The 27,007-nt window shown below is 36.1% G+C and overlaps 1 protein-coding gene across 7 annotated transcripts in view; it reads right to left on the minus strand.

The window, feature by feature from the left end:
* Window positions 1–351: 351 nt before the first annotated feature.
* Cpap1-h (cuticular protein analogous to peritrophins 1-H) overlaps window positions 352–27,007 on the minus strand; it is an 86,238-nt gene continuing 59,582 nt past the window's right edge. For 4 of the 7 annotated variants that reach the window (XM_074186415.1, XM_074186418.1, XM_074186420.1 and 1 more), the window contains exons 5-7: window positions 17,574–17,707; window positions 10,244–10,689; window positions 5,453–6,925 (exon numbers count right to left, since the gene is read on the minus strand). In XM_074186415.1, coding sequence (XP_074042516.1) covers window positions 5,553–6,925; window positions 10,244–10,689; window positions 17,574–17,707 — 1,953 coding nt within the window. In that variant the 3' untranslated portion in view covers window positions 5,453–5,552. Of the gene's footprint in view, window positions 1,819–2,385; window positions 2,877–3,065; window positions 3,200–5,452; window positions 6,926–10,239; window positions 10,690–17,573; window positions 17,708–25,392; window positions 25,544–27,007 lie in introns of those variants that run through there. The other 3 variants (XM_074186421.1, XM_074186422.1, XM_074186416.1) reach the window with 3 other exon arrangements.

Genomic DNA, 27,007 nt, shown 5'->3' on the forward strand with positions numbered 1-27,007 from the left:
AACTGGTTAATATTTATACAATTTTCACTAAACGGTAGTTTCATCTGTGGGACGCAGTGAAATGCGTCTGCGAATTGAATTTATCGCGTGAAAATTGTATAATTACACTCCCAATTTACTTGTTAGTAGTGCTTTGGAGTAAGTTTAATGATGACGATTGAACAGTGTAATTTTTTTCATTTGTGACAAGTAAACAGTGCTACTATTGACATTTTAACAGCGGTCATGAAAGTTATTTCTCAGTACTCATCACTAGAAAGTTTCAGAGACCCTTGGTGAGAGCTACTAACTTAGCATACTTCGAAGGTCTTCCGTCAGTACAGATGTTAGGAATTTGACAATAAAACAACATTGTTACCACGTTATTTTTATTGATGGCAAAAACGAGGTATTTGGTACAATACAGAACAAGATATGAGTTGGACAACTATAATAATATGTGATTCACATTGATTTTTAATGAGATATTCGGACACAGTAACAATTCTATTTTTACAGATATTATTGATTTCAAAACTTCTAACACACCTTGAAATGAACATATTTGAAGCATTTATCCGAAAGTAGGTTCGGGTATAGAATTGGGGGCAATTAAAAATTCAAATGAGATCAACAAAGTAACTGAATAGTCTTTGAATAGTGTATCAAAAAGGATTCCTACTTGATAGGTATCCGATATGGATAAAAAATTTTCAGCAATATATCTAACACATGTTTCTTTTGCAGGTTAAACTATTGAATTAAAAATAATTATTTCTCTAATCGGAAAATATATTGGTAGGTCAGTCGATACACTGGTAAAGATAATTTATCAAGTTGTAGTTCTGTGATTGCGTGAAAATACGACCTACAACTAGGCCTAATAAGCTTCATTAATCGACTCGTCATAACTTCCTTCCAGGATATCTTGACGGGAGAGTTTTTCCGTTACGTCAAGTTCGGACGAATAGTACCTTTGTGAATTAATTGGTGTTTTGAACACGGACACGCGAGGCTTCCCTTGCTTTTGCGGTTTGCCTCTGACGATTTTCGGAATTGGCGGGATCTCTTCTCTGGAGCAATCGGGACAGTCCTCTTCTGATGACAGAGGACTCTTTACGATAACGGGCGCCTGTTTTTTGTCGGCTCGTCTTTCTTGGATCTCCTCATCCTCTGCTGATTCTTGGTCTCTAGGAGCAGTTTCGATATTATCGTTGCTGACTTTGGTGTTGACAGTTCTTTCGGAACTGTTCGCATTTCTGGATGTTTCGCCCCGACTTCCATTTCTTCTAAGCGCAGCAGCTCTTCTCCTAGATGGTTTTCCTGTTGTCGTGGTGGTGGTTGTGCTTTCTGAACTACTTTCTCGAGATTCGTAGTCACTTGGTTCTTCCAAATCCCTTGGCGGTTCAGAGTTCATCGATTTGTAGGCGAATTTGTCGGCCGCGTTTTTCGGTACTGGTAGATTTATTCTTGGTGCTACCCTTGGCCGATCGTAAAGAGTTCCAGTTGTAGGTTTGATAATCGCTCTGGATTCGTCTTGCTTTCTAGAGGTTGTATCCCTCTCGCTTTTTCTGAGTCGCGGGGTTTCTTCTGCGTTGTCTTCGTATTCAAGGCTAGGGGGCAGATATCGCTTCATGTTCATTTTTTGAACTCTTTTCGGATCTGCTTTCGCTCGCGGCGACTCTTCCTGCTTTGGTCTTTTACTTTCTAAGATGTAGTCATAGTCATCTTCAAAATCATCATCAAAGGGTCGTTTTCTGAGGGGTTTTGCCGTGGTTCGTCTTTTTTCGAATCCTTCCCTTCGATTTTGCTGTTTTCTCTTGCCTCGATCTATTCTTCCTGGAAAATACATTTCGTTATCAGATATCAAAATCAAATCGTATTGGAAATGAGAAAAAAAATGTGAATATTTCAGTATCATCAAAACTATTTTCTAAACTATGAGGAAGGTGATAAATGGATCCGAGAATCATGACGTAGACGCCATATTTTTGCCTTAATGCGGCAAAAGCCGGTATGATCTTGAGATTTGAGAGTAGACAGGGCATCATTCCACCGAGGACTCCAATAATCAGAACAACCATCTCAACTGAGTGGTCTGGATGAATTCTGTGGAGATATGAGAAAATCTCAATGTTTCATCCGTTTTCCCTCCTCTTTTCAGACGATATTTGTCTCTACGACCAGTATCGTCTTCTTTTGATGGTCGTGAAGAATTATCACGCTTATTAGCTTGTCCGAGCCTGGTGGTGAGGAATCAATAGTCCCCAATTTGGCACTTCTTATCCCACACAATGGATTCAATATCCCACGGAGCATAGGGCAACACCGGTGTCAAGTCAACACTGTCAAAGTGCCGTGGCATTATTATGATTATTATTACTGAGAACTATCTGGTATCTTTACCTGGAAGTATATCATCATCCTCGAATCTACCGGTTTCCTCAAACCGATAATCGTCATCATCGTCTTCATACATCACTCTCCTGCTCTGATTTTTCCTCATCGGCCTCTTCTCGTACGGCCTCCTCCTGCGGCCTCCTCCTCTCCTAATACTCCTCTCGTCGTAATACTCATAGTCATCGTCGTAATAAACTGGTCTGGGGCGAGGCCTCTTTCTTCTGTAGACCATCCTCGGTTGCTCCTCGTAGTCATCTTCGTCGTAGTATTCGAATTGTTGTGTCCGTTTCGGAGGCGGAGGTTGGGGCCTTCTCTGACCTACAGGCCTTCGCGGTTCGATGGGGGCTCCGGCGGGCAAAGGGGCGAACCCTGGGGCAGGTTGAGTTCGTTGTACGGGCGAAGGGGTTAAGACGTAGGCCGGGGAAGACGTGGTGGTGTAAAAGTTGTAATTGACGGGGGCTGCTGTCGTACTTTTGGTCTTGTAGAGCTCGTCGTTCCTGGATATTTGAAAAAATACAGAAATATTTCAACAGTATCTTTCATTGTAATGTTTGGTTTGTTTTCAGTACTGTTGATGGGACCCCTCCCCGTCGTTTCATCAACGTATTACTGACGTTCGAGGAAATAATTATGGAATTTTCAAGAGATTGTATTTACCTTCACGGTCTGTTATTGATGTAACTTACCTATTCCAGAATTTTTTCGAGTTAACGCAGTCGACATTTGATACGAAGTTGCAGTTGAAAAGGGTTTGATCAAATGCTGTGTAATTGGCACATAAAAAGTCATATCTCCTACCAAAGAGGCAATGATGATATACCTGAAAACAAAAATGTATGGTAGAATTCAATAAATTTGCATATATTAGGTAACTAGGTGAAATAGAACCTGAAGGCTAGTGGTTCTCTTACCAGGCAGAAAGATTTTCCAAGTGGTTACTTCCTAGAGGGCTATATAAGTGTGTATCAAAACCCATGTTACAGTTGTTTCCCTACGCCCTGTATGTTAATTTTGTTTACTCTATCGCGACGTCGATAAAAGCGAATGCAGCAATAATTTTTGCGGTCTTTGTACTAGACGAATTTATCGGCTTCATTGCTTTTCGTTTCACGTCGAAAAAATCGAGTTGTTCTGGCTACTGCATGGACTAGCCGAGACGTCACTTTTACATATTATATTCCACCTGCGGATCACATGTGAAAAATCAAATCACAATGGAAATATGCAAACGTAAAACATTGTGACGTATCTGACGTTGAGTGTGTGAGTGACGTTATTGCCAAGACGCGAATCTCTTCATCTTTTTTTAGTTGTTGGAGTCAATGTTCTCTCTTCAATGGCTAGTCCATATTATGACGTCATTCATTCGTTTTTATGTTTTTGAAACGACTTTCGGTGGTAAGAGGTATACTAAAAAATATTTCAACAACGACAAAACATGGGTGACAAATAAGAAGAGATCAGGGTACTGTGAAGGCAAATGATACGTAGACGAGCAAAATTGAACTGTTTTTTACATTATTTTTCTATAGTTATATAGTTATGGACAGTCTCGGGCTGTGTCGTTGAATGTCAAGCTTTCGTTCGTGTTCGCCATGAGCGCTTACAAATTAACTTCGATGTGATGGCTTGGAAGAGAGTTTTTATTCAAGGCTTTTAGGTTTTTACAGTGCCCCCTCCTTACAAAGTGGCTATCAATAGTTTTCTCTCTCACATCAAACCTTGGTGTGCCACAAGGGTCCTCATTGTCTCCATTCCGTTTTCTATTAAACAATTATAACGAATTGGAAACGACCAAAAATCCACTAGAGGTGGCGTTGGGTGGCAACAGCACACTTGTTTTTTTAATTTCACAGGTATGCCAAAAATTATTTGTCGACGTCTATCCCCTCCGAGAACAAGTTTTAAATCTCGATGAAGAATTGTATGAAAATATAATTGGTATAATTTTATACCAAGAATATCACTCTTTCGATTTTTTTTAATACGGGAAATGGTGCAGACCCGATTATAAAGATGTAAACATCATTTTGCCAGAACCGCGAATGGCAGCTTCTCAAAAACTTAGAATATTATGTTGAACGGGCAAGTTGCACGTTCTTAGACGACTTGTAAAGCTCAAGATAAACAAAACATAGCCGTTTTCAGGACCGAGTCTACACTTCGGGAAAATGCAAAGACTCATCGAATTTTGATACCCTTTAAAGTGGTTTTTGAATTTTGAATTTGATAGCTCCGTAAAAAATTACTTGACTTTGTTCAAATGCTCACTCACTACTTAGATGGTCCCTACTCCAACTGTCAAATACGAACTGCCTTATACGGTCCTGTTCCCGGGAGAAGAAATATTGATTCACAGATGGATCAAAAACACCTCTATTTTCTGGTCTGAATGCAGGTCAAAAATATCAACCTGCCTAGAGACTGTAATTCAAGCGAAAATTAACGTTATTGATTTGTGTGTGGAGACTGGTAGAAACTAACCTAATACATAAGTCAATAAAATATACAAGGACACCTAAGCGGTCCTAAAAGCTCCTGTCTCTCACCGAACACTCCCTTAGTTGATAGTGAACTACTAAAGAAACTAAACAAATGTCTGTGGTTTAGGTGCTTGACCCCACAGGCCTGGAAGGTAACGAGGCTACCGATTCCTATGCAAAGAGGGGCGCTACAAGTAGTTTAGTCGGACCAGAATCTGCCATTGGCATCGCTTTAGGCTTTGTAAAACAAACAGTGAATAACTGGACTGCAAGAAGAGTTTGAGACTTTTGGAGAATCCATTAGGATTGGTCCTTTCGAAGATATTCATACATCCTTTGAAGTATGTTACCAATCAATTCTTAGACTACAGCAGGGATGAACTATGTTGTCTAACAGACCTTCTTTTATGTCACTATCGTTTGAATCATCACATACAGAGACTGTTTTTCAAAAAAATATGTTCAGAAACACCGTTCATGAAATTTTCAGTGTCTGCAAAACTAGAAATTATAGATTATGTGTGTTTTGAAGAAAGGTGGAACAAAAACTTAATTGAAACTGAATTACGGTTGTCACAACCACGGAAAAATAAACAATTATACACTTTATTACTATATTCTAGGAATTTTACAAATTTCTTATCAACTAATATTAAATAAATCCTAATTCAGTATGGCTGTTGAGCAATTTTAATATCCTGGATAGAAAGCCTGTGTGTTTTGTGCTTGCCTGGGTCGGTAACTATCACGCATTGGGTCGAGCTGTCCTTTATAATTTGCATTACTATATACCTCCTCACTGGGGGCAACTTGAGAATGCAATTCGTACCTCTGCCTCTGATCCGGAGGTTTAGATTTGAAATTGTACCCTGTGTTGGCGGTGGCCACTGCTTGATCAGAGGGATAACTGCCCCTCTGGAAATTACTGAAGGTGTAATCATTCCTTACGTCAAACCCAGAGGGATATCCCCTGACTGGCAGATTTGGCAGAGTCGGATTCAGTGCGTCATTGAGGGTAACATCGTATTCGTCTATGTCTATATCCAATGGATTCCTGGGGGAAAATTTCGGTTGATGAACAGAAACCCCTTGAGTCATATACTTTTGTCTGGAGTCGGAATTAACAGGGAAATCTACTACTGCATCAGATGGTAAGAACATTGTTTTCACTGGTGGTTCTGGAACCTCTGTCTTAACTGTCGACGGTGCGAAATCATCGTATATTCGTTGTCTATTGATGTTTTCTATTTGCTCCTCAAAATCACTGCTTGTTCCCCTCGACTTGGTCAAAACCCTGGCACCCACCGGCTGGAGGCCTCTTGGTAGGTACGGGTTACCTCCTCTACTGGGTAAAAACGGTCTCTTGACCAACCTTATCAGAGGCTGCTCTAGTTTTTCTATCGGTGCCATAGTCGTGGTTGTTGTCGTAGACGTGGTGGTGGTTGTGGTGGTTGCTGTCGTAGTAGATGGTGGTTTAGTTGACGTTGGCTTAACTTTTCTTTCATTCTTCGCATATATTACGGGCTGATCATCTTCGTATTCGTAATTCTCATAATCATCAATAACAGGTTTCTTCTTTTCCGATTGCCGTGAATCATACCGGTTCTCAGTCTTCTCAGTGGGTTTTCTAGAAACAAAACGAGGAGCAGAACTCTCTTGTTTTCGGCTATTTTTGCTTATTTCTACTTTATCTCCATTACTTGGTTTATTCCTCTTCGAGTTAAATACAGCTTCCACTTCTTCGTAGTCGTCATCGTATTCCAGAACATCCTCTGATGCAATTTCAGATGACGATTCTGGTTTATACGCATATTTCTTAGCTTCGTTCTTTGGTACGGGTAATTTGATTCTAGGGGCCAATCTTGGACGATCGTACACTGTTCCACTGACGGGTTTTATGATTGTTCGCGAGTCTGTAGTTTGTTTATTTCGTTGTTCCTTTTTCGCAGATGATGGCCTATCAATAATGCCTTCGTCTTCTTCTAATTCATCTTCTGACGGACGTCGTCTCTGGTAATTCTTCGATCTAGATTCTCCTGAAACAGCTGGCTTTCTTCTGCTACCTGAAAAAATAATTATCATTATTATTTGTAGAAAATATATCTGTATTGGCAGTTTTATGGATATTATTTCATCTTTCTCAATACCCAAATATTTGCAGAAGAAGGTTGTAGCAGTAGACAGAGCTTGAAAAAATCCACCAGTGTTTTTGAAAACATTTCAAAAATCTTTTTTTTATAACGTGGGTCATTCAAAATGGTCTGCCATTGACCATAAAATCGAAACTCATCCCCATATCTACATAGAATGTTTGAAGGTGATTGACAATGTTTCGTGATGAATTTCACTAGTTCGGACTTCCATTGTCTACTATATAAAATGATTTGAAATCCCTGAAACAAGTAAAAAAGAATAATTAAAAAAGAATAGTTGAAAATAACAATTATATTAAGCAACAATAAACCTGAAATGAAATGATAGTGAAATAACCTACAAGTAAAAATATAATAATTGAATAAATAAAAATTAAAGGAATGCAAAAAAGAAAATAATAAAAATAAAGTGTAGAGATTCCAAGTCACGTTAGTTCACGACGTTTCGATTGTTGGTATCTACAATCGTCTTCGTCATCACCCGAAGACGATTGTAGATACCAACAATCGAAACGTCGTGAACTAACGTGACTTGGAATCTCTACACTTTATTTTTATTATTTTCTTTTTTGCATTCCTTTAATTTTTATTTATTCAATTATTATATTTTTACTTGTAGGTTATTTCACTATCATTTCATTTCAGGTTTATTGTTGCTTAATATAATTGTTATTTTCAACTATTCTTTTTTAATTATTCTTTTTTACTTGTTTCAGGGATTTCAAATCATTTTATATAGTAGACAATGGAAGTCCGAACTAGTGAAATCTACATAGAATCTTCAAAGGATTCGAGAAACTGGCAATATATGACATAAGAATGTGATGGAAATCACAGATACTTGTGTAATGAAACTTCTGAAATCTTTGTTTTCCCGTATCTAACGCATTTACTGAAAAATATTCGGAAGACGTATCTGTAAGACTGTTTTTGTGATGAAACACAAAAGTCTATCAGATATAATCCAATACTCATCGTGGTATTAGCCAGGTGAGTAATTGGTTTTCTGGCAGAGGGCGCTCCTAAGCCCGGAGCTTACTCCCTAAAAATCCCTAATGTACTATTGTGACAAAAACATCTCGCCAAATGAAATCTCATACAGAAACTTCTCTTACTTCGGCGTTTTATGTAGGTATTTCCTTTGTTGATCGCCGTACATTTTCCAGATCTCTTTATTTTGAGCGCGTTAGTGGCATATTTTTGTATTGAGATTTTTTGGCGCGTGATGTTTTGGACTTGATTTTCACCAAGATGTTTTTGGCTGAGAAATTATTGTCCGATATACTATTCGTGGGATAAAAAGAAGGGGAAACTTCAATTTCAATACCCAGCAATTTATTTATTTCGTCGCTATAGGTTAGGCCGTAATATTATACGTATGGTTGTTCTCTGTTTTTTGTTGACTATTACATCTAAGTGATTCACGTTTGTGATGTGAGCATATATTTCAATTCAAAGTTGGTGCATTAAATTCATATTTTTGCCTCAGTAAAAAACAGATCCAGCCCTGCTGAGATTGACGTGAGTACAGCTGTGCCCCTGGATGTCCAGTAGATCAGCTGGTGGAGTAGGGCGAGAGCTCATTAACATCGAGGAACTCGTGTAGTTACACTCATTATTTTTCAATCATTTTCCACCTGCATGAAAGGAAGACTTAGGGTTCCTGATCCCTACTGGTACATGTGTTATTGTCAACACTTGCCGAATTTATTTAGGCCAAAATTCTTCTCCCGATGGTACTTCCCGATAAAAGTTGGTAGTGGACAGGTACCATCTCTCTTTATCGTTCGTGCATTACTGTAGCTCCTTGCAGTATATCTTTGAATTATGCTCAGTTATGTGATTGCCTCTTCATACTTGCTTCTGACGATGATAACTAGTTCATATCTATAACGTTTGATTAAGAAGATATGCTCTGACATAGCCGATAATATTCCTCTTTGTGAACCTTTTTATCAGAAAAAGACGTGTGATTATAATAATTTTAAAGAACACGTCAATTTTTTTTCTAGGGGGTTTACTTCTGATTTGATACTTCACCCATTTGGGGATAGCAGCTCCCCCTATATTTTTGGCTGAAGGGGTCGAGTAATACATTATTAGAAAGGTCTGCTTTTTCATAATAAATTGGTTTATTCGTTATCAAGAACGATGTTCAAAGTTTTATTTGGGGAAAACTATAATTTGCTTTCGTTTCTCTTGTTGAGGAGAATTGACAAAAAATAACCACCTAACTTAACCTAACCTAACCTAAACCTAAGCAGATAGAACTAAATCCTTCGCGAGAAGGAAATGCTAAAAGCAGATAGTTGATGGTTCCCAGATGGACCAAAACACCCTTTGATTTTGATACAGTGTATATAGTCCTAGACCCATAAACTATCAAACAATACCCCCCAATAACAAATCGACTCCGGTGTAAGGGAGGACGATGCAAACGGTTTCATCGGTCTAGAATCTGTCATTCGCATCGTTTTAGACTTTACCAAACAAACACTGTATATCTGGACTGGGAGAGTTCAGACTTCTACCAACATCTACAAGGATTGGCACTTTCCAAAGCATTTACATATCTTTCGAAGTATATTACTGAACAATTATTTAGATTACATCAGGGATGATGTTCGTTGTCTGATATGACTACCTACAGGCCACTTCATCATATGAAGAGACTTGGACTGTTGGATGACTGTGCATGCCGTCTTCTTTTGGAAGATGATGAAACAGCAGAGCTTGTTCCACCGTTGACCACATCAGGTTTTCAGTATTTGCATTGTCACTCTTGCCATCTGACCTGAAAGATCGGATTGCAAGATCGAGTTTGTATGGTTCCGGCCCACAAAAAATCCATTATTCTCTGACGCAGCTCTCATTGATTTGTGGGAGTTCTAGTGATGAAAACTTACTACCTTAGGCATTTGAAAAATAATTGAAAGATCAGGTGGCTAACCCCACTAGACCACTTGGCAGTTCCAATGCCTGAGAATTTATCGAAAGCGAGAGAATTAATTTCGAACAAAAAAAAACCATCACAAGATACGTTTCGAACTATGTAACAATCGATTCCCACGCCACTGAGAAAAAAAAGGAGTAGCTGCTATCGGCAAGCGGCTGAAGTCCCTGAATTTCATAATAAACTTGGACTCTTAGCTACAAAGAGAATCACGTTTATATTGCGACACCTTGTGTACAATTTTTTGATATCGAACCTTCTGAAATAGTACTTACCACGGTCATCTTCGACTTGACCCTCTTCATCGAACTGATCTTCCTCATCGTAATCAATCTTAACCCTTTCCTTATTCCTTCCTCTCGCGCTGGGCCTTCTACTATAAGGCCTCCTTTGTTCTTTTCTCCTTGCCCCAGACCCCCTCTTCTCATACCGTTCTTCGTCATACTCTTCATCGTAGTCGTCATCGTAAACAGGCCTAGGTCGAGGACGAGGTCTCTTTCTTCCGCGGGACCTCGGCCGGTCGTCGTAATAAAAATCGTCATAATATTCGTCGTAGTACTCGAATTGGGGTCTACGTCTGCGGTAAGGCCTGCCGACCACTCTTCGCGGTCCACCAATAGGTTTGCTAGTTTGAAGTATCACTGGAGGCGGAGTGTATGCGACCGTGGTCGGAATGGTTCTAATCGTGGTAGTTGAGGCAGCTTGGTAAAGAGCATCATTTCTGAAAGAGAAAATGATATAGTTCAGCGTCTGAGTCAATGAGGAGTCAAAATTGGCCAAATAGTTATTGAGGTAATCTGCTTGCTTGCCAGACTTCAGGGATCCAACCATCACCCTTCCTCTTGTGGCATTCAGTGCAAGCCATGTGTACGATATTGATCGTATCACGGCCGACAACAATACAACAATAAAATTGTGATGCACGGACGGCAGACATTTACGCATTACAATAAATATAAAACGTGTACAAAATGAACTCTGCGTTTCGCCGTCGACAAGAAAGCCACAATACGTCCACTGCCTTCGACAACGGAAGAGGAACTTTACAACTGTTTTATTTCAACGACATCGAAAAATTATTTTATCCTTAAACTTCCAATCATAGCTTCTTCAAAGAAAAACGATTTGAAAACCAGGGGAGGGTTGTTCTAGTAAAGAATGATATAACTGAAATATTCTCAGTAGTTTCAAGTTATTGAATATTAACCCTTCAGGACGAATAGTTTTATAAATTGGAAAGGGATTTTCAGGTTGCAATAAAATTACATGAAAAGTCGCTATGCAGTAATTAGATATGTCTGGTGTCATCTTATAAATAGATCACTAGAAACTAGTACATTTTTTAAGTTAATTGAAAATAACCACAAGATCAACAGAAAAAGTCGTAGATACCAATGATGAATTTCATCAGTTCGGAATTTCATTGTCTAATATTATATAGAATGATTGGAAATCCCTGAAAAAACCAATACAAATGAAAAATTAGAAAGAATAGCTCAAAATAACAAATATATTAAGAAAAAAACCCTGAAATGAAATTAAAGTGAAATAAAATATAAGTAAAAAATAGAACAATTGAACAAAAAATTAAAAATTAAGAGATTCCCTGTAAATCAGAAACTAGGGAGGGCCTAGGGCAGTCCCCTGAGGTACTTCTCTGTTGACTTTGCCGCGGTAGACTGTTTATAAATATTAATATTTGTCTACTGTTAACGTATAACTTCAGCAAATCAAAATTATTTTCTCGAGTATCATAGAAATGAATATCTATCTATACTCATATAAATGTTAAAGTTTGTAAGGATGTATGTATGTATGTATTTGTGGCTCTTTCACGCCTAAACGACTGAACGGATTTAGATGAAACTTCACAAAATACAGCTTATACATCAGAATAACATATAGGCTACAATTTACAAAGGTTTTGTGTAATTTTGGGCATAATATAATCAGAAAAATTCTTTCTCCCTGACGTGCGCTGCCTATACCGTTGGAGTTACATACAAATGATGTACCGTAAGATTGTTTATCTTAAATAGTTGTAAATAAAAATCCGCGATAGCATATATTTACCTCTTATGTGGTAGCCACCATATGAAAAATACTGAGCCATAAATTTAATTGAATTAGATACTTTTTTCACAATGCACATTTCAGAATATCTGTCAAACTCTTATAAAAATTGATACAATTGTCGTTTCAAGTGTTTGATATAGATAAATTTTTGTCTTTTACACTAAGTAATTTGAACGATAAGATTAACTTAACGCAACGCAGTAAGCCATTACGCGTTGCGTCTACTGTAAGACGACGAGGGACGATGCGTGGGGGTAGAGGGGCGGTATAAGCGATGAAGCGCCATCGCCGAGAAAGCGACCCGAACGCGGGCAGACGCATGAGGGCAGACGTCGTTGACGGTTGTGTTAGTTTTACGAATTTCTTTATAGGTAACATAATTCTATTCACGAAGCTATTCATAACTTAGTGTAGGTGGCTTTTTTTTAAGTTACTGTATTCTTGAAGCAAAAATATACATTAATAGCTGTTGCCCCCTCTTATATTTAACGTACAGCCGGAGCTACTGAACCTAGACTCTTGAAATATGCAGGTAGGTTCTTTGTAGAGCATAAATAAGCATCAAGAAAGGGAATCAGGAATATCCACCCGCAAGGTGGAAAATAATGGTACGGAGATTGTATTATATTTCGTCAGTTTTGAAGTTGGAAACGTAAAATTCTAGGTTAGTAAAAAAAATATTGTAGCTATATGTTTAAAATGGTCTGTCACGAAAATCAATGTGACAAACCAAATTCTAAGCTGGCAAAGCCGCAGGCAACAACTAGTCTAACATAATTAATCAAATTTGATTACTGTGCTAAGTATATTTTAAATCATTTAAAACTATCTTGATTGAGTTCAAGTGGGAATGGTATTCATTGCTAAAATAGCAATGGTTTCCACTAAAAATTACGTCCAAGAGAGTGCTTCAGACCCAATAAAAAAGGTCATTTTCACGATCGGAAATTTGAAATTATTGTTTTGAAATGTTTCCTCGTGATAGCGGCTAACGCAATTCTGAATATCTCTTCGATGGCGAAAACTTTCATTGTTTTTCATTCGAAGGTTATAACTAGTTGTGCATTTGTAATTTGCCCATTCTCTTTTTTAAAGATGCATTGTTTGGAATACTAATAGTGATGTGGTGTAACAAATCGATTGATGGGTAAATCCTTTGATGATCCGATAGTAAAGTTCAAATATTCTGTTGGTTGGCGATTGTTTTATTCCAGTAATAAATTATTTAAATTTCCAATGTTGCATCAGATTTTAAAGATGGAACAGATTAAGATGCATTTATGTAGACAGATCTAGCTGTGTCTCTCAGATGCGTGAACTATAAAGAGAGATGTTAATTGTCTCCACTACCAACTTTTATCCGGAAGTTCATTCGGGAATAGAATGTTGAAAATCAAACATATGGGAATAGGAACCCCAATTCTTCCCTTTGTGCAGGTGGAAAATAATTGACAGATAATGAGTGATATACAATGCTTTTTTTAATGTCCTCCCCTTTTATTTTTTGAACAGGTCAACTCAAAAAATTGAAATTTGGGACAATAAAATTAATGCATGAATATTTTATTTTGAAGTGAAATTGACAGATGAAACTTTCAAGATGGCGACTGGGAGCCATCTGGGAAAAACATTAAATGAAAAAGGGGGTCTTGTGAAACATCTTTTTGAAGCTGTAAATGGGGAAAAACTGCCCCCCTCCCAATGAAAAACGACACATATGAGCGTTTTTTCGGATTTGCAAGATTAGTAACTTGTCAAAGAATGTATTGATATTAAATGTGAACCAATTGCGCAACTAATAAACTTATGTATTTCTTTTGGAGGCTAACTAACACAGAAAATTATCGCCCCATATCGATTATCAGCGTCTTCTCTAAATCCATGGTTCAATCAATGAGAGAAAAGTCGTTGTGGGACTTTTTTTCGACTCAAGCAGAGCTTTCGATATTCTGAGTATTGAAATAATTTCTAAAAAACTCTTCAACATTGCTATCAGAGGCAATATCAATATAGGCTCATCGTGTCCTTCTTATTTCAATGTGAAACAAAATAATACATTATCTGACGAGTATTCTGTTACAACAGGAACACCACAGGGTAGTATTCTTGGTCCACTGATATTTTTACTGTATGTTAATGATCTTCCTGATAACATAAGTTATGGTAATGTATACCTTTATGCAGATGCTACGACGTCTATCATATTATCGAGCAAAACACCAGATGAAATGAATACCCAAGTCAACACTGTACTGCAAGAAATCACTGAGTGGTGTTTTGAAAACAGATTGATTGTTAATGTTAATAAGACTGTTTGTATTGAATTTGCATATTCTCTTCGAAGTCTACATAACTTCACCTTCAATTTTCTCAACGAATCTCTGAGATCAACAATTTGTACAAAGTTTTTAGGAACAATGATTGACTCCCTTTTCACATGGAGAGAACACATAGAGTTTACATCTGAGAAACTGAACCAATCTTATTACTTAATAAAATCAGTGAAAAGTAAATTAAATACCAAATCTCTACTAATGGTTTATTATGCAAAATTTCACTCCATAGTATGTTGCAACATTTTTATCTGGGGATTAGCCACTGAAATTGACAGAATATTCGTAAAACAAACGGCACTGTTACGATTGATTTTTAACCTTGATTAAAGAATGTCGTGTAGAGGAATATTTCAAGAGAATAAAATATTAACTGTGGCAAGCATATTTATTTTAAAACTAATGACATATATCCATGAAAATAAAAGGCACTTCGACCTACGATCAGAAGTATATAAATATAGTACTAATAAAAACTATATGCTCACAACTCGAAAACACCTCTATACAAAATATGAAAAGTCTCCTGTGTTTGTTGGAACGAGTATTTATAATAAATTGCCAAACAGTGTAAAAACACTGCCACCAATTGCCTTCAAACAAAAACTCAAGTCATTTTTATTGACAAATTGCTTTTATACACTTGACGAATTTTTACTTGAAGTTGTAAATATTCAATATTTTTTATAATATTTTTTATTTTATTTTATTATATTTTATTATGTACTGTATATATATATATACATATATGTATAATATATATACATATATGTATATATATTATACTATATGTATTTAATTTTTATATGTTTCCGATCAAGATTTTATTTGACGTATCATCTATGTAATGTAGCACAAAGGATAAATAAATTCTATCTATCTATCTATTATTATTATTATTAAAACCTACATGTCAAATTTTCGATGGCCAACCCTGTATACATACATCCATCCTTACAAACTTTCACATTTATATTAGTACTAGATTTACCAATATAGGGGTTCTAAACAGATTAACTAATCCAATAGAGAACCCACTTCATAATTTTAGTTTAGGTGGGCTTTGAGAAAAAAAGAGTAGGAAAAAAATAAATTGTACGATCGAAGGAGAGCATAATCATCATAAGAGTTACAGCGACTACAGAAATGATCACAACACATCAATGAATATTTTTTCGCCCTGCATTTGAAACAGTGTAAAGAAATTTCAAAATATTGAATATTGTTGCAATATTCGTTTTAAGCATCCTATAAAGTGGTGAATTTTGGGCAGCATATGTCCTCGTACAAGTTAACTTAAAGAATTCTGTACGCCTTAACGTTCCACCCTGAATATTGAACTCGATTTTGGAACGAAACACGGACAGTGAACTGATCCTTTGAAAATCATGATGAGATCCGTAACAGTTCTCAAATTCTTCATAGGCATAATATTGTATTGGCACGTAATATATAATGATTTCGAAACATCCAAATGAGGCATGGATATACATATAGGTTTCTGAGTGTAAGTAGTTCACTTCCTTCATAAAACAGTTTCGTACCATATCGTTTTGATGAATGTATTATGAGTAACCTGTATATTTGTCTATCTACCAACGACAGGCAATATATTTCATACACTAACAGTCTGAGTGTATATTACTGGAGTTTTTTCCCAACACCAAATCGTTATTTTTAACACCTCGACGCGTGTTTCGATCACCAAGTGATCATCTTCAAAGAGGAAGATTGAAATTAGATACGGTTGAAGATGATCACTTGGTGATCGAAACACGTGTCGAGGTGTTAGAAATAATGATTTGATGTTGGGAAAAAACACCAGTAATATTCATTACTACACCAAAGGTTCCAAACAGTGCATCATAAGTCTGAGTGTGTTCGACTCAATATCCGAATATCAAAGATAAACGAGTCTCCCCAAGGCGGTCAGTTGCAAAGCCAAGCTTCGACATCGATTGCCGATGAAATTGGTCCTTTATCTTTCACTGCAGCTGACCGCCTTGGGGAGCCTCAATTATTCTTGATATTCGGGGTTTCAGTCTTCCGGCGATCCCATAGATGTTGGATCACAAATCCATCAACTCCAAGATATTTAATTTTTGATACTTGTCGATGCTGAACAATTAGAGGCGATTCTAAAACGATTTACTTGTATATGTGAACGCTGAACTTAACTGATCGAAAAATGTAAAAAAACGTAAGTCTTATATTTTGTTTTGGTTATATATAAATTAAGATTATTTAACCATATTTGTAATTTAGGAAGGCCGAATTCAGTGATATTATATACTTGTTGCCCTTGTATTTTATCGCTGTATCGCCTTTAGAATTTTTCTTTGATACTTTTATGAGAAAAAAAAGTTTAGGCCCGAATACCATGACTTGCGGCATACCCATTGGTATTTCACGACTTAGAACGACAATCCTGAAAAGTCGAAACTTGTTTGAACTAAGGGTTAATGGGGTCCTACCTTTCAACGTGCGATTCCTAGCACGGAATTATTACTATAAGATAAATTTTATAAGCGAAGAAAGGATAATAAATATTAAATATTTGTGTTTATGTCGTGACTAATGAAATAATCTGCATATTCACGATAATGAATAGTAATTGATATATAATAGCTGTTGATAGGATAATGAAAAGTTCAGTATATCAAGGCCAGGTTCTAAATGAAGTGTATTTCATCACTGTTACGAGCAATTTGCGTGGTTAACAAACACACTTTCTTGTATGATATTCCACATAAACAAGACTTTGTTGTTTTATAGATAAGAAATTTCATTAGAATGTATGTAATGATTATTTGTTTTTCACTTGGGAATTAATTATGTACATGATAATTTTGTAGAAATCGGTTGTTATTTTAAATACTTCCAAATTCATTAAATGAAGTTTGTTGAAGTTCTTGGTACGACTATTGATGCTGTAATCATATTTCTTTAATGTCATTGTGGTTGAAGGAGGTACATTTCGCTCCAAATAAAACTAATAATAATAATAATAAAAAATTGCTATATTTCATTCGATAGAGTTCCGTTACGCTTTTCTTCAACTCAACTCATTACAGAAAATTCATAACGAATAGTAACGCATTATGCTTGTTTTGGATTTATTCTACGCCAAAGGTTCAATGTTCATCTTTTAGGACATGAAAAATTCAGAATCTTCTGAATAACATCAAAATCTTACCTGTGCCAAAATTTCTTCGAGTTATTACAGTCCACTTCTGATGCGAAATGACAAATGAAGGTTTTCTGATCAAAAGCAGTGTAGTTAGCACATAAAAAGTCGTATCTTGTTCCGTATAAACAATGATGATAAACCTGAAACAATACATAGTATGAATACCTATTAATTTTCGAAGGAAAATACTTCAAACAAAATTATAAAACAACAACAAAAATTAATTGGCGCTCCGGAGCAGCACCACATCATCTGAAGATCTTGATCTGCCAATATCCTCTCTCTCATAAAACAAAATTTAAGGTGTCTCCAGAGGCTCTACTAAATTCAATGCATCGCCAGAACACTTAGTGACAAGACTATCGTCAAACTCAAACCAGTCCGTTTCGTCTTTGACCAAGACGTAATAATGACCAGATTCAACGCCAGAACCACAGTGAATAATGATTGCATGAAAATTATAATAGTGGTCTGCTAGATTGAAGTGATCATCTATTTCAAACCTTCGTAAGAGTTTGATGCTTCCGTCAGAGGTTGAGTCATGTTTGAAAATCATCAGTGTTATTATTATATTGACTGGTGCTTCAGCTATACTTGTTTTCTTATAACAGTTAGTTAGTTTGGCGCATATTTGGCAATACAGTCGATCATCACCTGTTGAAATTTACATTTTCAGATGATTTCACAATAAGCTTTGCACGGACTGGTTATTAGTCATATTAGGAAACCTACTACCTCTTGAACATTTACTACAAAATAAACAAGTGAGGATTTTTCCAGCAAAAGATTCACAAACACAAGACGATGGACTGTACGCAATCATTCAATCCAGAGTGGTCAGGAGTAATTCTGCTAATTTTTTGCTCACCAAGAGTATTCAACAAGAACCCCAAGAATTCGGAACAATCCTCTTGTTGTCCTAACGAGTATCTAGTAGTCTTCAAAGACTCCAAGAAATCGGTTGGTGGGAAAGATGATACATTCTTACGAAACTGCAGCTGCATGAACATGTGTTTGAGTTTGGTAAATAACTAGGAAACATTCTCGTTCTCGTTCATCATTAAAACCTCGTTCTTGGATTTCGTCGTCATGAACAACACTTGTGAAATGCTATTCATGTAGCAAGTGTTTCCTGAATTATTCAATCCAGTTTTCTCCTCAAGATTTTCAGGACAACTCTCGAATGATTCGTAAGGAAGAAAATGTTTCACAGAATCTGCATAAGAACCATTTCTCAAGCTGCAATCGATCCTCACAAGTGTTAGGAATCATACGCTAAAAGGTAAGACCTCGTTAGTCTTCAGCTCGCACAAGTTTCTCAACTTCTGAGAGTTGTCGTTCGTTTGGTGACGACAGCTGATAAACGGAAAACAGATTTTAGACAGATTTCAGACAGATGAAGAGTTTCGTAGAAGGATCAATTCGGCTCTTGCTTCATGAAGCTCTTCAAAAAATAAATTCAAATGATGAAGACCGATATAAGAAATCAAAAAAGGTAGTTTTGAAACTTTCTGATGGTACGCAAAAATTCTGTAATGGGAAAATGTATCTTATAGTTTTCAAAGACTACCTATTCTTCATTGTTGAAACTCTATTCCGCCTTCAAAAAGGATAATATATTTGTGGGTATAACTACTTTTTCCACAAAGAACTTGGAAAAACTGAGAAAATATTAAGTGGAATTTATTTTTCAAAGGACACACGTTTTGTGCAGGGAAAATCGTAATGAAAGCCTTATAAATCAGGAAACTGTCCAGAAAACTAAATACAAAGTCAAAGGAAGTAAAAAAAGTTTTATCCATTACGACGTAGAACAAGAGAGGTTTTTAAAGAGTATTTTGAGAAATCAATATGTAGGTATTCGAAAGAAAATATACTCAAAATGTCTAACCTGGATGTAAATTTTCTCTTAGATAATATTAAAAGTTAAGCAGTAACGTTGGTTACAAATATAAGTGGTATAAAAACATAGGACGTTTCAGTTTTCATTTTTCTTAATAAGTCGATTAATTTGCCTGATCCTGATTGGCGGAGGTTCTACCGGTGAGAAAGTTATCGAAATGCTTGAAAACATGATTGGCGAGAGGTCTGGAGAGTATGGTGGGTGAGGCAGAATTTCGATGCTAAATTCGTTTAATTCAAACTATTCTGTTGACTAATGCTGGCTGCTGCAGACGCGTCGATTTTCTCACAATAGAACTCTGCTGTGACGGTTTGGCCCGGTTGCAGAAAGTAATAGTGAATCACACCAGTCGCTAACCACCATACAGTAACCATGGTCTTTTTTTGGTGGGCATTCGCCTTCGGAAAGTGCCTGGGTGAATCATCGGTATCCAACCACTGCCCTGAACATTTCCTGTTATCGTAGAGGATCTACTTTTCATCACACGTGACGATCCGATCCAAAAAAACGATCGTTTCGGTTGAGCAAAAGCAAAAAAAACAGACCTCGAGGCGAGACAATTTTTGTCGTCGTTCAAATCGTAAGGCATACACGTTTTGAGCTTTTTGACCTTTCCGATACGTTTTCAAAAATCAAAACCGCATGGGAGCTGACGACCAGTTCATCCGTCACCCCACTCTTTTGTGATGGGTCAGTTTACAAAAACATATAACATTTAAACGGACAAAACTTTTGAAACAACCTAATAAAACATATATTCTTTCAGCTGTTATTATTAAGCTTATCATTTTCATTCATTCAGTGGTTTGAAATATCATCACCGTAGTGAAATTTTCCTTGAGTAGGTTTATAAGAAGTGTTCTATTCAGCCATGTGTGATTGAGGAGGTGGAACAAAAGAAATGATGCATTACTAGAAAAGAAGTGCAGGGAAAGGAAATCGCTCCGAAATATCCGTTCAAACCCAAAACGTGAAGTGCTTTATTGAAGTGAATTTTCAGATTTTCATGCTTGAAGTTTCAAAAATATCAAATACAAATTTTGTATCCCTCGAAAATTATGGAGTATATTCTATATAGGGGGTAACTGAATAAGAGTAAAACATTCAAGGAGGTGATTCCTCATCGAAAAAAGGATAGGATCTTTCATATAAAGAAACTTCATTGGAGCATCCCTTGTTAAGATACATCCCCTTAAAGGGGGTACATAAAATTTGTATAACATTTTTTTCACAAGCACCGACAAAGTTACAATTTCGAAATTAACCTAACGTTTTGTACTACCAAATAGACACTTAGCCAGTAATTTATTTGGTTTACCCCATGGTTGTGAGAGGTGGAAAACGCAACCCCTAAAATTTATTCCCAATGTAACTTTTTGTCTTATTAGTTGTTTTCCATTTGAAAATTTATTTCCGATAGCCTGTTTCATTCTAAACAAAAAATGTCTCTTGGGTTTTTTGCCCAAAATAAACCAGTTCGCAGCAAAAAATTATTTTACGAACAACTACAGAGATACATCGTCATAAATGCGAACTGGATGTATTGTTATTATGTAGTTAGTACCTGCATTAAACGATTAAAGGGTAATAAACAAAACTAATTTATTAATAACAAAACACACAACATGTAGAAATCATAGTAAATGTTCAATATATCTACCTTCAGACATTACGCATGCGTCTAGACGTCGGCGCATTGAGCCACGTATTCGCTCAAATATTCCTGGAGTCTCTCTGATTACCCTGCACGCATCGACGATGCGGTTTCTTAAGTGCTCTACATCGCGAACAGGAGTACGATAAACCAAATGCTGTAAACCAAATAGAAAAATCGAAAGGATTGAGGTCCGGGGATCGAGCGGGCCAGTTCGGTGGTCCTCTTCAACCTATCTACTGATTTGCATATGTTTCAGTTGAATGTTGAAGTGCTACTTGACTAAAATGGGCGGGAGCCCCATCATGCATAAAAAAACATATCCCTTTTGACGCCCAAAGGAACTTCCTCCAGCAGTACTGGATGCACTTCTTTTAAAAATTGAACTTATGCCTCACCATTTAATCGAGGAGGTAGAAAATGAGGCCCAATTAAATCATCCCCAATAACTCCGGGCCACACGTTAAGAGAAAACTGTTTTTGATGGTTAGTTTCGACAATAGCGTGAGGGTTTTCATCAACCCATATGTGGTAATAATGAAAATCAATAAGGGTATAAGAGTTGTTCCTTTAAAATTCGAAATACCGTCATATGATCAATATTTAGCAGGAAAGCAATCTTTCCAGTACTGGTAGTAGGTTGTTCTTCAATCAAATTAAGTACTGCTTCCTCAAGCTGTGGTATTCGTACTTCTCGATGGCGACCACAATCCTGCGTTTTTTTGTCGAATGAACCATATTCTCGTAATCGTTGATGAAGTCGAGCAATTATTCTATGTGAAGGATGCTGCCGTTGAGGATACATTTCAGCATATCTTCTAGAATCTTCTGACCGATTCCTCTGCGACAGACCGTAAACGTAATGCATATCAGCCATTTCCTCATTTGTGTATGCCATTTTAATAACTAGTGAATTATTAAAGTAACAAATTAAGAACAGAACAACAACACACAATTAGTATCAATTCAATTTCGAAAATGCACAAACTGACAGCGTCATACCAATTTAATTGTCACTATCGCTAATAGCGACCTACTAGATAGATTGTTTCGTGTTTCACATTTATGATGATGTATCTCTGTAGTTGTTCGTAAAATAATATTTTGCTGCTTGGGCAAAAAACCCAAGAGACATTTCTTGTTTATAATGAAACAGGCTATCGGAAATAAATTTTTGAATGGTAAACAAATTATAAGACAAAAAGTTACATTGGAAATAAATTTTAGGGGTTTCGTTTTCCACCGCTTACAACCAGGTGGTAAACCAAATAAATTTCTGGCTAAGTGTCTTTTTGGTGGTACAAAATGTCAGGTTAATTACAATATTGTAACTTTGTCAGTGCTTGTGAAAAACATTGTTATACAAATTTTATGTATCCCCCTTTAAGGGGCTGTATCTTAACAAGGGATGCTCCAATGAAATTTATTTATATCCAAGATCTTATCTTTTTTTCTATGAGGAATCACCTCCTTGAATGTTTCACACTTATTTAGTTACACCCTGTATAGCCAAACCGAAATACTTTTCTACTTGTCAGTCAAAAAGTCAATTGAAAACTTTGAAAAATTGAATTTTCCAAAAATTAAATATAAGAGATTTTCAGAACAACTTATTTCCTCTAACAAGTGTCATGTAACCCGAAAATGTTGGTCAAGCTAAACGACACATTACAACTCGCTTCATAGAACAAAAAGCTTTCCACTAGTTTGTTGTCAGAGGTATGACTTAAAGTAAAAGTTCACATGTTGTAAACATGTGTTGTGAACACATTGACTTCATTAACTAAATAGGCGCCTAATGGCGCCTATTTAGTTAATGAAGTCAAACATTGTCAATTGAAGAATTGTAATCTGACTTGCAGTAATAATAGATCATATTATCCAATATGAAAAAGTAACGTAAAGCATAATTCATATATATTCATTAATATCTAACCTGACACCGAATTTGGATATTATTAGGGTGGTAATATGTTTAAGTAGAGGCCAATATGATAGTTCCGACTTTTCATAGTCTGCCATAGAAAAGACCAAAACTGAACTGGAACTGGTATTACAACTCTACAACCATACGTTGTCTAAGTAACTAATGCTGAATCCATCATTTAATTTTTAGTATTCCTAGGTCCAGGACATAAAATTCTCAAATGATTTATTACCAATCTCCAGAAAATCTAATAGGCAATAAATGTTATAAGCGTAAATCTTGATATGTATTCAGGAATGTTAATCGAAATCTGTCACTTCCAAATCGACCAATCCGACAGCACAAGAATCAATTATACTTCAAGTTATTCTTCTGAATTGCAGTCTCGTCTCTTTAAGCTGTCGTTATAAATTTCACTACATCAGGGTTAAGGTTTTAACTATATTGCAAACTTCTAGTGTAAGAGGAAGCTGAAGCCGTATCTAAACCAAAAAGAAAGACCCATATAGGTAAACCTTCTTCATCTTGAATACTCAGATGATAAAACAAATATACAGGGGAACCGCTTCATAATAAGAGTAGATCAATTTGTTTATCCAATTGGTATGTGCACTATCAATAAATAATCTACATTGGCTAGTTTGAAAATGAGTTTGTGGCGATAGAAATGACTTTGATAACACAAATTGAAGGTATATTTGATAAAAAAAATTCGTTAGGTGGAAGAATACCTTGGAACTTACGCAAAAGGACCTCGAATAAATTGCAAAGCTAGCGTGCAATGTGGATCCTCGAAAACTGATACAGTTATTTACTATGAACTGATAGTCCTAGTGCCTGAATGACAAACTAAACATGCCTCTGAGTGTTTGAAAATATGGTTTTCAATTTTTAAAATTATCTGATGATGATAATGTACATTACACCCGTTTACATCATGGTAGATAATGAAAAATCAGTGTAAGCCAAATAGTAGAGAAAAGGAAGGGTCGACCAAATCTGACTGGACGAGCAAAACGAAAATGTCGGAATATGTGGAGGAAAGAACACATAAAACATGGATTCGGATCACAACTTGGTTGTTGAAGTGAACAGTCATCCCGAGCTCTACATAAATATCTGGTATACATAAGGGTCAAAAACCGAACAAGCTGGCGAGAAGAAATCCTCATTTCAGTTACCCACTCGGTCAGAACCCACCAGTTTTTCAGGCTGAATATGCAATTTTTTAATGTGCAAGGAACATCAGTTTGTCGCCTCAACGAAATGAGCCAGAAGCTGACTTTTGAGGAATTCATTTCACGAATTATGTCTTCCTTGGATTGCTCTGTGACATTTTTTGGAAGCCATGATTTGAAAGAATTATCATTTTCTATTTCCATTAATACTATTTGAGTAGATTTACCATATCGTATGGAAAGCTTTGATATATTTTCAATTTTATATTCTTAATCAATAACCAGGCTTCTGCTCAAAAGCCTCACTTTGTTGAATTATTGCGAAATTAATCTTTTAAGTATCAAATTTCAAATCGTCCATTTCAAAAACACCTATTCGAATACTTTAGGTAATCTAAACTGAGAATTATCAACAAGGGAGAGGAGTCGAAGGTACGCTTTATATAGTTCTCAAGTTCGTGTATTGAGGAGTCGGCCATCAAAGTAATATGACGCGCACATAGCTCAAGGTCAATCGTAGCCATGCAAGGCAAAGAGTGTATGGTGGAGAAACAGATGCGACAAACATTTGAGGGTGATTTCCAAGGCTGAGTCAGATATTTGACATTGAACGTCCTTGATGATAATCAAGATTAAATTAAAAGTGTGACTTTGCATGACCTTCAACATGACTCATCAAGTTCATATGACACAGTTCAAGATCAAACCTAAAGCACCTGAAAGTAACCTAATCAAGGTCGTATGATGTGGTCCAAGGTTGTTTCAAGGTTGAGTGGTGGGAAAGGACTCAGGATCGGTATAAATCAACTACTGGTTCTGAGTATATCTGAAAATGTCCTTATAGGACGAAACTGCAGGAACGTTAGTTACAAATAAAAGTGGTAAGAAACATTATGATTTCCTACCACGTAGTTACGGCTACATCCACCAACCCTTTTAGTGTTTACAGTTCTAGAATCCATTGAATTGAAGAGATGGAACGAGAAATGTAACTGATAAGTAGGAAAGTATTTCTCTTTTTGTCGAGTCTAATTCATTTTATTTTCACTACAATGGAATGTTTATATTCTAATAATATTCGACGTATTCAAAGATTATGAAAATATTCCTAAATAACGTAGACGTTATCAAATGTTATCAGTTAGTAAAGCTTTTTTACATACCTTGCTATCACCTGCAGTCATGTCCAACGCTCCTCGAGAAGAATCTGCTTCAGGATTTTTTTAAAGTCACACACCCATGCTGTGTAGTAGGAAAATGAAATTATTTCTCGTTGCTATTCTAGTAAATGAAAATATATGTACAAAAGATACAAGTAAGTATATTAAAAACATTTATGTACATGTTATAAACTGATTTTACTTACCCTTGGAATAATTAAAAGCGTAGTTTTGTGAGTATATTTCTGTACAGATTAATACATTTTTTAAAACATTCGGTTACGTTTCAACAAAAATATTGTGCTACTCAGAGCGTTGACAACCAGTTTGTCCAAATTCCACCTGTCTTCAAAACACATTGAATAATATTTTTATACTGTCATTTTTGGGTTTCCACATTCGAAAAAAAATGTCCAGTCAATTGCAAACTATATTAATTGTTTGTATCTACATACTAGGAAAGGTTCAATCCGAGATCCTTACAAATTTTTATCAACAAGCAAAAATCCCTAATTTTTGGGTTCAACACTATTTTGGCTGTAACTGAAGCCAATAGAACTTTTCGTATTTTTCAGAACCAATTTTTTATTTATTGTGACAATGTGAGTAAAAATTTTGCTGAAAACCAGTTAAGAAGGCGAAAACATTACATATTAGACATTCTAGTACGATTAATATACAAGATGGATTGTAAAACAAATTAGAAAATTCAACTGCTCTCCTAGATAAGGAAATAATTATCTCCCTTATCCTATTGGTTAGTGCGTAATAATTTAGTACAGTTTGTCAAATGTAGGAAGAGCTTTCTGAATTATGGTCCTGCCCAGTAAATGTGCGTTCATTAAAAGAGATGAGAGCGAGAGAGAGATAATCACCAAGCCTCTTCCTAGATTTGACAAGCTTTTGTTTTCGCTTAAATTAGAAGAATATGTCTGTCCTGGTCAATATTCTAGCTATTTCAGCAAAATATCAAACTACAGAAGTCCTTTTGACCTCCTCTTTAGGGAAAATTCTTGAGAATCGTGAGTATGAAATTACTGAAATTCGAAACACCACTAAGGAATATATGAGCAGAACTTATTGTTAACGAAAAGTTTCTACAGTTATCAGAAATGTAGAAATGAATTAATATTATTTTAACCCGAGCCTATAAATTCAAATGCTAAGCGGGCCTGACGAGATAAAACCTGTTGAAAAACTTCAAAAACACGTCGAGTTTGTGATTAAAAAATTGTTGAAGATGAATTCATTGTTGAAGATGATTCAAATAGGCATAGTCTGTATTGTGAATTGAGGTGAAATGATTTAATTTTTTTATAACTTTTCCATTTTACTGTTCAGTTATAGGTACTTAAATCAGGTTGCCGGGCTATTTAACCTATAGCGTTCAATAGCATTTGTCTGGAAAATTTCTGGTCCAAAATAAAGAATTGAGGGAGAAAATTCGGTACTAAACAAAGCTGTAGATGTAACAGAAGGTACAAGAAGTCGTCCGGGGGTTATTAAAAAAATCACTAGTTCCATTCGTAGAAATTATGAATGAAGGAGTTATGAAACGGTACTTTTTTGAATTGTGTAGCTAATCGCCACAATTGTCGTTACTGGTATTCACACAAAA

The sequence above is a fragment of the Leptinotarsa decemlineata genome, unplaced genomic scaffold, assembly GCF_025532065.1.
Source record: "Leptinotarsa decemlineata unplaced genomic scaffold, Ldec_3_MD MMD2_tig00078422_RagTag_RagTag, whole genome shotgun sequence".
In the NCBI taxonomy this organism is placed as follows: domain Eukaryota; kingdom Metazoa; phylum Arthropoda; class Insecta; order Coleoptera; family Chrysomelidae; genus Leptinotarsa; species Leptinotarsa decemlineata.